General features: G+C 32.4%; 3 protein-coding genes across 5 annotated transcripts; all 3 read right to left on the bottom strand.

Moving 5' to 3' along the window:
• Positions 1-2,119: 2,119 nt before the first annotated feature.
• LOC140967659 (uncharacterized protein At2g29880-like) lies at positions 2,120-3,137 on the bottom strand. The gene is made up of 2 exons (XM_073428348.1): positions 2,811-3,137; positions 2,120-2,719 (listed from the first exon to the last, which is right to left on the bottom strand). Exons 1-2 carry the CDS (start codon positions 3,135-3,137, stop codon positions 2,120-2,122), a joined length of 927 nt encoding a protein of 308 aa, XP_073284449.1.
• A 2,375-nt stretch (positions 3,138-5,512) lies between these two features.
• On the bottom strand, positions 5,513-6,941 carry LOC140967654 (sm-like protein LSM2). 2 transcript variants are annotated; one of them, XM_073428344.1, is made up of 3 exons: positions 6,798-6,941; positions 6,547-6,705; positions 5,513-5,998 (listed from the first exon to the last, which is right to left on the bottom strand). In XM_073428344.1, the coding sequence occupies exons 1-3, from the start codon at positions 6,798-6,800 to the stop codon at positions 5,879-5,881; spliced, it is 282 nt and encodes a 93-aa protein (XP_073284445.1). In that variant the 5' UTR covers positions 6,801-6,941; the 3' UTR covers positions 5,513-5,878. The 2 variants fall into 2 exon arrangements, with proteins under 2 accessions (XP_073284445.1, XP_073284444.1); XM_073428343.1 differs by lacking the exon at positions 6,798-6,941 and having other exon boundaries at positions 5,513-5,757; positions 5,879-5,998; positions 6,547-6,711.
• A 1,865-nt stretch (positions 6,942-8,806) lies between these two features.
• On the bottom strand, positions 8,807-12,286 carry LOC140967653 (BTB/POZ and MATH domain-containing protein 2-like). 2 transcript variants are annotated; one of them, XM_073428342.1, is made up of 4 exons: positions 11,546-12,286; positions 10,051-10,303; positions 9,394-9,670; positions 8,807-9,185 (listed from the first exon to the last, which is right to left on the bottom strand). In XM_073428342.1, exons 1-4 carry the CDS (start codon positions 11,962-11,964, stop codon positions 9,004-9,006), a joined length of 1,131 nt encoding a protein of 376 aa, XP_073284443.1. In that variant the 5' UTR covers positions 11,965-12,286; the 3' UTR covers positions 8,807-9,003. The 2 variants fall into 2 exon arrangements, with proteins under 2 accessions (XP_073284443.1, XP_073284442.1); XM_073428341.1 differs by having other exon boundaries at positions 10,051-10,399.
• Between the last annotated feature and the right edge of the window lie 613 nt (positions 12,287-12,899).

The raw sequence follows: 12,899 nt of genomic DNA on the forward strand, positions 1-12,899 counted from the left end.
AAAGGTGGACTTTTATGGAGTTAGATGGATTTTGATTTACTTTTATAGAATCTCATGGAATTGTAAAACATATTTCATAGAGTCTTATAGACTTTTTTTCAAGATTTTTGTCGACTTTTGTAAATTTTTATAATTGTGATTTATTTTTTTATTAATTTCTTTTAAATAATTATTGGACATGTATAACCTATTCAATTTTAAATTTTTTTATTTATGAAAATGTAAATAAATTTTACTTACTTAAAGGTTAAATAAATTTAATTTGTGAAAAACGACAAATGAACTATCCAATTTATTGAAATCAAAATTTCAATTCTTTATGTCAATTCAACATATTAATGAACAATATTTTTATAAGTTCATAACAAAATTTTATTAAAATGAACAATCAAAATAATAAGTAGACTTTTACATAAAAAAATCTAATCATTATTGACAATTTGATCAACATCGCTCCACATTCCATTGGCTATGGTATCCCTCCATGCATTAGCTCTTGCTCGTTGTTGTTCTTGAGTATCAAATAACTGATCAAAGTTGTCATCTCCATAAACTTGTGCCGATGAAGACAATTGAGCTTCATTATCTGGTTCAATTTGAAATTCATCACATCGACACTCCTTTCGAAGAAAATTGTGTAATCCAGCACAAGCCAATACAAGCTCTGTTTGGGTCGTATATGGAAATGGAGGGGCCATCTTGAATATTTTGAACCGTGATTTAAATATACCAAATGTCCGCTCTATAACATTCCTCAAAGAAGCATGACGAAGATTGAACAACTCTTTAGCATCTTCAGGGTGACGACCTTGACCTGTGAATTCTTGAAGATGATAACGTACACCTCGAAAAGGAGCCAAGAATTGACGTCGATTTGGATATCCACCATCCACTAAAAAATATTTACCTATCAAATCATATTTGTAAATAATTAACTAATGAATAATTCACATAATCTTTGAAAGTTACAAAAAATATAAATAGTCATGTAATATATAGGAAACAAATATATACCTTGTGGCACTTTAAGTCCATTATTTCTTGATAAAGCATCAGCCAACACGTGTGAATCATGAGCAGATCCCTCCCATCCGCTGAGTACGTAAATGAATTCTAAATCAAAGTTACAAGCTGCCAAAACATTTTGAGAAATTACTCCATGGCGATTACGGTAACTGTTATTATCACGCCTAGACACTGTCGCTGGAATATGAGTTCCATCAATAGCTCCAATGCAATCCTGCACCAACAACATGAATAGCAATAACAATAATTACAACAATAAAAACAACAAAACAAAATAATATAAGAATTTCATTACTTACTTTAAAGTAAGGGTAGAATCTTGTACTCTCTCTTATTCTTTCTGGTACAGCTGATCCAGGTTTAGCCATCATATCTACTGCAATGCTGTTTAATGCTCTCAACATCTTGTTGAAGTTTTGACTAGTATTGTAGTGTGATCGACCAAATGTTTTACGAATCAAGCAATATCGAGTATTTTGACCAACAATAAGTAAAAACATGGCAAGCATTTCTTCAACACAAATGTATCTTGTGTCTTGTAAGGGTGTTCTTTCTCTAAGAATGGTGCATAATTTTAAAAAAATATCGGGGTACATTCTGTAAATTTCTCGAAAATTTGTTGGATCCTCTTTTAATATTCTATGAATATAATCGTATCCACTTGTAGTTGTTGATTGTCTAGTTAAGGGAGGATGGACACGTTCTCTATGAATGTTAATTATGTGCTCATTTAGCACATATAAGATCTCAAAAATTTGGATCAACAAATACTCAAAAGTTTCATGTAATTCTTCTTCCAGTTCTTCTTCTTCCATTTGTTCATCTACGTTGTGCACATTGATATTTGACATTTAAATTAACCACCTGACATAAAACAAGTAACGAAAATAAAAAAAAGCTATGAATCCATGAAAAAACATCATATGTCTAACCAAACAAGATATGTTCAATAAAAAAACGGAGTAATTATAGAATAGAAATAATCCAAAAGTTCAAATTTGCTATCAGTTCAATAATTAAAAAGCAATTCAAAAAAATATTAGTAAACATTTTAACACAATGTTTATCACTCATTTATGCCACCAAAAATCAATCATCCATTTAACTTATAGTCTATCCATTCCAAGCGCTCTTCGATTGTCATTTTCAGGAAAGCCATCTTCTTTGATCTAGTATTAAGTAAGTCAAGCACCTTGTACCGAGTACGATTCTCCAAGTTTGGGACTTCCTTAATAGCATCCCAACAATTATCATCTACATCACCAATTGATTCAATCTTAGAAGCTACCTTCTCAAGGTTGTAAGAGAGCTTATGCATAATATCTTGGTCAGGATTCTTTGATGTGCTCGATTTTGTTTCAAACTCTATCCTATCTCGTTTTCGTGTGGCTGGTGGAACCTCTGAACTCATTGGTTGAGAAGGTAATGGAGAAGTAAAGTCCTCATGAAGTGGAGGCTGATATGAAGATTCTCGCCTTTCACTTTGAATGAATTCACCACTATCGTAATCAAACATGTAATCGTCTATTAAGTTAGTACTTTTATTTTGTTCAGTCTCAAATGTTCTCGCATCAGTGTCATCTCCTAATCCAATTGAACACTTTCCTGTGGCTGTTCCATTCCCAACTGCAATTCTCAAATCTTCATAATCTTCAAAAGTGCTTGTCCGATAATGTTCATGTTTTGGATGAGACTGTCAAAGAACAAAAAGCAACAAGTGTTAAAAATAATTCTAATTTTAATTGAAAAATGTATATTTTATTATTCTAATTTGAGATTCTCACCTTAAAATATTCATCCCATACTTCATCATTAGCCGTGAATTTCTTTGTCTCAGGATCCCATCCAAACCCAGAACTATGACGTGTAAGCTTAGAATAATTATTGTATCGTTGTTTGAACCATTTCAAACGGCTTTGATATTGTGCGAAAGTCTTTTCACACCCCAGTTTTCCGTTAAGAGTAGGAAGTATATTTTTTTCCACTGTTCTTTTGTTCAGCATCCCATTCTTATCACGCCATCCTCTCATGGCAGCATCGACCATGAGTTTTAATAATTCATTGCTCTCCTCAGTCGTCCACAAATTATATTTTGTTTGTGAATCGCCCATTTATAATTTCTTAAGAAAAGGTACTAGTTAAATATCTCAATAAGTATATTAAAATATAAGCATGAAGTTCTTAAATTTTTTGTCAAACATGTTAGAACATTAAATATGCATCAGCCTACACGTGTAAAAATGCATCAAACCTTCATAGTATATATATTGAAATAAAAATGAATACTTGTAAGAAAATAAAAGGGTTCACAGTCGAGAAGGAAAAATTACTATGCTCCTAACTCTTCTATTCCTAACAGCTGAAAAATGGCGTTATCTTCCCACACTCATTGAAGCAAACAAAGAATTTCAAATCGACACTCCTTTGGTATACAATAATCATAATGATTCAAGAAAAAACACAATTCATCACATGTCGGATCATTCATCGTTTTTATGAGATGAAAGAAAATGTATGAAATACAATAATCATAATGATTAAAAAAAAAAACAACAATTCATCTATTTTTACACATAAATATTGGCAATATAATAAATTCAAGAATGACCAATCATACCTTTGAATAGAAGAAATTTTTTTGAGAGAGTGAAGAACCCTAGAGATGGCTTGAGATAGAAGAGAGATAACGTATTTTTCAAAAAAGAAAATCCATCAAAATCTTTGGTATAGGTGGAAGAATATTTTAGATTTTCTGTAATTGTACATAAGGCTTCAAGGTTTGTACATGAACAATAAAATAAGAATCCTTGAAAATCTATGGATTTTTTGAATACCTCTTGACTTATGGAGAGTTTTAAAAAGTCAAGTTTGAATACCACATGACTTTTTAAAACTCTACCAAAATCCATGTTGAATACCACTAAACATATATAGAGTATATAAAATTTTAAATTGAATAACTCTAGATTTTAAAATTCCATAAAAGTCATTAAAAGTTTAATTGAATACACCCCCTAAAAGAGCTATTGAACTTTCTTCTTCTAGATGCCTTTGATTTGTTTATTAATGTTTTTCAGCTACAAACAACCACCACATTAAAATAAATCAATGATTCATTGTATTCTCAAAATAAATAAATAAACATATAATAATCCCAATAAATAATAAATAAATATACATAAATATTTGAGTCGAACACATATCAATTTGTAATATATTCAATATATCCTTAATATAATCAAATCTTGCCATAAAATGAATAAATGAAATAAAATAAATCATCTATACCTCAATCATTTCATAGATTTCCAATTCTTCATCAGAATCAATCACAAAATACCTAAAGAATTACATCGACTCCATAGCATTAAAAAAATATATTGTAAAACATATATTATGAAACTTGATCATTTGTTACTGATTATTTTATTATTTCTAACAATAATAAGAATACTATAGTAATAATATTTCATTACTTTTAAAAAAGTATATTAAAATTAATATTTATCTTAATATTTTTTTCACTTCAACCAATGATTAGTTACATGTCCTAAGATTGATTTTTTGACAACCTCAGTCGGCAGATCGTGCTCTCAAGTTTCTTCAGTTCAAATCAACCGCAAAGATAAGTATGAGATAAAACACCTTGACTAAATTCTATACCTTCAAATAAACAAAATTAAGTATAAATTAACTCACTTTATTTCAATTCTTCAATTATAAAAATCATTTAAAATAAAAAAAAATTCACCTTCATTTCATAAACAATTTGATTGATCATAGTGAAGTATGATTTCTGTACTATCATGACAAGATATTATTTTTATTCCTATATGAATTCTATCTTCGATTGATAAAAAAAAATTTGTCCATTTAAAAAAAAAAACAAACAAACAAGTTAGATTTAATAAAGTAGCCAATACAACATTTGCTCCCATCTGGAAAAAAGTTTAAAAAGAACATCTAATGTTAATTATTTCAGCAGCTGCACCCATAACACGAATCCCATGTATTCCAAGAGGTGTATTGGTGTAAACAAACCGAACATGAAGAAAATTTTAAAGCTCAAATTAGATATATTCGAGTCGAGTTCAAATTTGATTCAAAGCTCGAAAATTTCATCCATGTATTTGAAACTAAACTAACAAACAAACCGGGACAAGCCAAAGTTTAACCACTTGATTAAATCCCTTAAAGCTATCATCCAACATGAATTCTTCATAATTTTTTTTTTGAGGATCCATAAAATTAATTTCAATGACCAAGAAAATAAATACCCATAGAACGTGATCAACCCCAGGCATCAACAATGGGTTGATTAATACATCATTCCTTCGCACCCACAGAATAGCATTAAAGTTGTAGTTCACTACTTTTGCGACGATAGGTGCACATGGGAAGTGTTTCGAGTTTCCTGACTTAGCACCACATCACCTGTTGAAGTGATCTACATTTTGCCATGTTTTTCAGACCAAGAGACCCATCGTGAACAATAAGACGGTAATTTTAACAGTGTTGGGAGCAAAGACGTCATAAGTAAAACAAGTCCAAAAGAGGCTGCAATTGGCGAACAAAGCCTTCGTTGCCAATTTATGACACGATGTATCTATTTTACATGAATTTGCAAATGAGTCTGATAACTACTACAAAACAGTCATGCTATATTGAGAACCTGGCACACCCATCAAATGATGTCTCCTGCGCTTGATCAAGAGTTTTCACTGAATGCAACTGCATTTACAGGAGGAGATATCTCTTACCGACACAGAATGGAATTTTTGTAATTTGCAAGAAAGAACACGCAAAATTTTTGGATGAGAAACAGAAACACGCAGCAGTGAGTAGAAAGAACCTAGCTGCCTCGAGCTTCTCTTCTTGTGGCATCATGTAACAATTCAACATCAACTCCATCAGGGGGCAATTGCACGTACCTAACTACCGACCCTCTGATGAAGCAATTACTTACAGAGAGCTGCCCCAAATAGAAAAAGCAATTAGTCATTCGAGAACAGATAAAAGTTAATCCAGCAGGACAAGAAACAGCCAACCTTAGCATGTGCACACAAAAGATATCAGCCTAAAGAAGTGACAAATTTAGCTCAGTGATATGGATTTCATCTTAAGCTGTCGAAGTTGGATTGCTAACAAAAACAACTGGAATCCACAAAAAGGTACTTTATTCAATTTAAATCCTAATGAACCAACCACCTCGATACTTTCAAATAACCTGTTATAAGAACTGAAATCATTTACAAAATGAAATTTCTTCGTAATCAGTAGCATGAATACAACCTTGAGTGATGGCTACCGTCCACACAAGCTGAGTGAAATAATCAAATTCAATTTTTTGCTAAAATCTATACATGATAAGGTAGCCTGGAAATGAAAATAAGTATATACGTGTACAAAATATCTAATGACCGATGACAAAAAACAAGAAAAACACATGGAAAAACTAAGTAAATACAAAATGAACCATGAACCCTAGATCAACGAATTAGGGCAAATAGAGATGTATACCATATGTGGGTACTTGTCTTGATCAACAACCCTGCTGTTTTCCAGCTTAATATTCAAATACTGATCCACAGAATGGAGGGTTCCTCTGATTGCTAAGTCGTTCTTCAGTTCCACCGTCACTTCTCTCCCAACCAGATCCTTGAAGTAGGAGAAGAACAACTGCATATCCAATAACAAAACAGCACAAGAACGATACAATTAATCTGAACAGGAATTCCCAAACACACCAAAGAACATAAAATATGCCTCACCATTTTCTTCGAGATGGAAAATGGGGCGAGTGAAGCTGCGGTTTGCTGTGGATCAAAATCCAAAAGCTGGAGGCCGCCAAAAACCTGGGAATTGCACACATTTCAAAAGCACCCTCAAGGGGGTTTTCTGATGGAATCAAATAATAAAACACTAACAAAATATGGAAACACAAAATAAAAATTCTTCAAAAAATTAAGAGTAAGTCTCCAAGGTCACACGAATCTATATTAATAAATTGAGTCAATTCGGTTCACATTTACATTGAAAATTAATATTTTTCAGTCGAGTCTGAGTTCCGTATCAAAAAATTAACTACTAAGAGGCTAAGACGGAGACTCGCAAGAGTTTTGTGAAAAAAATAAATACCCCATGTTTTTGTTTATTTTTTAAAATTTTCCAAATATAATCGATTTTAATAAATTAAAATTATTATCGTTTTTTTATTATATTAATAAAATATATGAAACTTTAATTTTTTTTAAAAATATTATAATTAGTTTATTCACATAGAAAATAGATCAATTATATTATGGATATGGTTATAAATAAGAACTAAACAAAGAATAATAATATTGATAATAAGAAAAACAACAATAATGTGAAATAAAGTAATATAATATTATAGGAAATATTAAAAATAATGATTTTAACATAACTAACAACAATAATCATATAAGAATACATTATCAGTAAATAGGGTTTCTATTTGTATATAATTATATACGATTTTAATCAGTTTCTCCTCAACTGTTATAATGTTCGTACGGCATATATTATAATATTGTTTTTTAGTTGGTAAATATATATTTCCTATATAAATTTCTTAATAATAATAATAATAATAATAATAATAATAATAATAATAATAATAATAATAATAATAATAATAAAGTNAGATGTGGCCCATTTTGACCATCAATCAAGCACATTCATAAGAAAAAGAATTGATATGCTCTCATTTTGGGCACAAATTGTACTAGAGTGGTGCAACACATTTTAGATATGGTAAGACCTACTTGTATCATTGGGAGGGAATTGTGGCAAAGAGCAAAGGTGTCAATATTCATATAAATGAAATCTATGATATTATAATTAAATCTCATTTTTACTGTTTATTTGGCACATAGAAACCTAATCAAATTTTTAGAGACTGTTTCTCAGAACTGTTTATTTGGCACATAGAAACCTAATCAAATTTTTAGAGACTGTTTCTAAGTTCTGAGAAACAGTTATTTACATGTTTTTTCTAAGAACGATTTGTTTTAGAGCTTGTAAACACTTCCTTAGTTATATTATAAAGGCCGATTTGTCACTTGAACGGGTCGAGAAATTGTCAAACATAACTCATCTGTTTGATGTAAACATTAGATATTGAAACTGAGTAGCTTCGATGCTACATGTGGGAGCACTGCCCTCACATGGTTTGGATGGACAAGATTTACAAACATATGTAATTTTATAAAAATTAGTGGACCCCATGTATTTGTGGCTAAATTTCCTTGAACCTGATAACTCGTCTTAAATTCATCTGCTTACATATAAACATATGAACAGATACTGTACGATACATAAAACACTGCTAGTTGTAGCGTAACACTAAATTTTCTCACATTTTTACCATGGAATGGCGTTGTATTGTTATGGCCACGACGACGTCGACTCACTAGATCCTGTTTCTAAACCCCCAACAAAGGCACAAACTAAATCAATATGAAAACATGACAAACTCATTCTACGAAGAAGTTGTCTCAATGCTTATCGTTGTCAATTGCCGTACATCAAATGTTGCTAAAGAATAATCGGTCCCATTATCATCCGATCCAACAATAATTTGTTTTTTAAGTTGGAAAGTTTATATATTTAAATAAGTTCAAAGTCCCCTAAAACGTTTAGAGGATTAGCCACGCACACAAACCCATTAAGCTTACAAGTAGTTTCTATGCATGAATATTATAACCGTATTAAGAGAATCGGAAAGACTACTAGTAATAATTCTCACAACCAAAAGTTATTTCCAAACAAAATGACAAGTTTTATAGACATTTTGGGATGTTCGGAACTGGTGACTCTCAACTGTCCAACATCGAATAAGCTAACCTCGACAACAGCAAAGCGTACACAAAATGCAAAACACAACCAAGGAATGCGTAGATTTTGGCAGAAGAAAAGACAGAAACATTACATTTACATAGAAGGTAGGGGTTCCTATAATCTCGGCTTAACACGACGACCATTGGCATCACTTATATCAAGAATACCTTCAATCTCCATCTTACCAACTGCTAAGTTATGTATGTTGATGATCCTAGCAACATATTCTAGCAGTTCAGTCAAGACTCGAGGACAGCTTTCTTTCAAATAGTCAAAACCATCAGTCTGCATAACAGCTGCAGAAACAAACGTCAGATTAGGAAGACTTGACTAAAGAAGTGGAAACACTTGCATCCAAAGTTAACCATGCTTGAGAGAAACATTCCACTGAAAAGATAACAGGATTCAATATTTTCATGACCACATGAATAAAAAGATAAAGAAAGGTGCAGCAATATGAATTCATACACGCAACGAACAAAAGTAGGTGGACATACAAGATACCTCTAAGATTTTCAGGCAACGCAACAAATTGGAGACAGGAAGATTTCAACTGTAAACAATGGTGCTGCTCAGCCAATGCTAGTGTTGTCGCCACAGTATTAATAGCAACATCCTTACAGAGTTTATCCTCACAGAGTAACCTGAGTCTATCCAAGCCATATCGATCAGCAGCTGCTAGTAGATGTTGAGACATCAAAGTTGAAGCCCATTTTGAGTTCAAACCAGTAAGTTCTTCAAAGTCGGGTAGCACATCCCAGTATACAAAATGAAGTAGAGCCTACAAGTGACAAATGAATACATACTAGTTTATAATCTACAAAATCCAAAGCTAGAAATTCATTAGATAAATTTTTTTTAAAAAGCTTGAAACACTAAATCATTATCATAACTGACATATTCATTAAAAGTCGACCGAGTAAACCAAGCTCGATGAAGAAAAAAGAAACAAATATTGATTGGAAACGACACTTGTTTAAGTACAACAAGAAAAACGACAAATGAAAGAACATTGACAAATCTGAAATAGCACCCAAAAAAACTAGAAAAAGTTTGCTGATATTTTAAAGAAATTATTCTAGGGAAAATTCAAGAAAAAAAATCCTACAAGGTCGAAAGGAAGTGATAGCAGATAGGCTGGACACGGAAGTTGCAACAGACCTTGAAGACAGGTGCTTCCATGTCTTCAATTATTGTGCATTGTGTATCTTCATCCTTCATTGGGCCATATAATTGAGCTCTAAATACTGGTGAGCGAGCAGCAAGAACCAATTTGTGAGCAGCAAACGTTTCTCCATCAACCTCAAAGTTGATATCGGTTCCTTTTCCACTTTCCAGCAACTTCCCAAAATGCTGACCAATGTCTGGTGGAGGTAATGATATAGAATAGACCATAGGTGCCTCAGCATGAGAACTAACAACACCAACACAACAATTAACTTGTAAGCAATCATCTTTTAGGTAATCTGATGATTCTAGAATAGCCCTTCTGTAAAAACGCTTGTATCCCCTGTGGCCAAGATTAATCATTATGTCAAACCAAGTAACCGGCCATTTGATCATTTAGAGAACAAATATGACGTGAATGCAATGAGGAAAGCATATCGTGAACATGTAATGAAAAAGAAAGAAAAATAGATTGCAGAATTCAGTCTCCGCATCGCATAACGGAAGAATGCAGACAGATCATTGATCAACATCAATCAGGTTTATGCTTGCTGAAGCTAGACTCCCACACTTCTTGCATGCAGCTGTATATTTGTTGGTTGAATACAGAAAAACATAGTGATGTAATGAGCTTTGGAAAAAACAAACTGATGATTCAATAAATAACTTATCATATGTTAATAGAAGTGTGTTGGGATTGAAACAAAATGAATGATAGATTCCAGAACAAACTACTACAAACATGCTTTAGATTAGTACTTGTTACATTAACTTCCAAATACACATCATCTAACATACTACCAAGAGTTTCTGGAAAAAAAAAACTCAAAGCTTTCGCCATGAAATCGGTAGATTATTTAATCCAGAATCAAGTTAATGCACTATAAATATAAAAATCAAATACAACCAAAGTACATTCTTCTTCTTGCAGAAGTTATCCACACTTCAACGACGAGAAAAAAGCCTAAATAGATAACCAACTGATCTTAATTGGATTGGCTACCTCATCTCTCATTTTCAAACTTCTATCCTAAAAAAATTAACATGGACTATAACAAGTAACAAGTGTACCACTGAAATCGAAACAAGACAGACATTGTACGATGAGCTAGAAGTGGCGTTTAAAGTAATCCACAAAACCATAAAAAAATTGGATACCTACCCATAACGTAACAAAACTCGCTACAGTGTAATAGCCTTGGTATTTGAATATATATAATCATTCCGTGATTTATAATACACTTAAAAAATAAAGAAAAGAAGTCCAGAGGAAGACACAATAAAACGAAGGACAAACTAACTTACACACAATTATACGGTCCAGATAGACAGCCTTACTTCTCATTATTGAAACTCTCCATCAACAATAATAAGAAAAATAAAACTGTAGCAATGTGATACCAATATATGTTAATCAACGTGGGAATATCTGAAATAATACACAAATCCCTGACGAGAAAAAGAAATACATTAAGAAACAAAAACTGACCACATGCTGCCACGGTATTTCAGTGTGTATGGTCCACTATCTAATGCCCTACCAAAATGGCTATGCACTTTGTGCCTCTCCTTCCCACTCTGATCCAACAGGGTCAACTCAAAAAGCGCCCTGACGTCCACAGCGTCACTGGCAAGGGCGATGAAAAGGGAAACGTATGTTGCATTATCCTCCAGGCTCTTTCCATCTGGGTAGAAATAAATCGCCCACGTATACCCGCCAACCATGAACATATCAGATGCTATGTATTTCCCAATACCAATCCCTTTGGACAAAGAATACCCCGTGATTTTGAAATCGTGCGAGCCATTTATCGTCTCCGTAATGGATGTCGATGTGGTCACCGCAGCTGACGAGTGTGAAACCGATGAAGACGCTGGTTTCGCAATCGTGTTGCAAACCCTTCCCATTGCAACCGTTTGGACTACAAAAGTCTTAATCCCTTGAAATCCGAGATTGAATTTATGCACCGAGCAGGATTTGAAAAAGAAACGAACTTTAAGTGTTAAACGTCAAAAAAACAAGAGGTAAAGACAGGAATTCGTGGGAAAATGGGAGACAGATACGGGAGAAATTGAACGTAAAGCGGGGCAGTGAAAATCGTAAAGATTTAAATTGGGTGAGAAAACCTTGGAGCAAAAACTGAAGGGGATATCCTAAATTTCTAGGGTTCTGGAGACGGAAGTCGAGCTCTCATCGTGAGAGGGAGAGACGAAGAACATTGGCTCAAAAGATGGCCATTTCAAAAACAAAAGACACGAAATGCGGCCTTGTAAGAATATATATAAATTACACACACAAAAATCCTACGAAAATCCATGTTCAGTTTAAGTAGATCAAGAAAATTATTATTTTTAATTATATATATTGATCGAGTTAACTCATATCATAAATAAATATTTATTAGATCATATCACATAAGACTTAATATAAACTAGTTACTATGCACACGCGATATGTGTACAATCTTTTTATTATTATCGATGGATTAAAGTGAAATTTGACAAATTATGGATGAATTAAATTGATATTTGAATTGTTGAAATAAAAATGTGTGTTGAAATTAAAACAAAAAAAAACAAAAAACAAAAGTATAATATTAATATCATATAAGAGTAAAATTGGAAAAAAAGTTGACGTCTCTCTAGGTAATTATTATCATGTCCTCACACTTAATATAATAGTATAGAAGTATATATACATATGAGTCATTTTTTCCTCATTTACCCTTGCCAAATTATAACCAGATTTCTTAAGTTCCGCCAATGGTTTATAACGAGGCTTGGTTTGGTACTATATACCGGATTTTTCAAAAAATACCAAAAATTTCAATACTAAAAATGAA

Source organism: Primulina huaijiensis, unplaced genomic scaffold, assembly GCF_012295235.1.
Source record: "Primulina huaijiensis isolate GDHJ02 unplaced genomic scaffold, ASM1229523v2 scaffold26201, whole genome shotgun sequence".
Classification (NCBI taxonomy): Eukaryota; Viridiplantae; Streptophyta; class Magnoliopsida; order Lamiales; family Gesneriaceae; genus Primulina; species Primulina huaijiensis.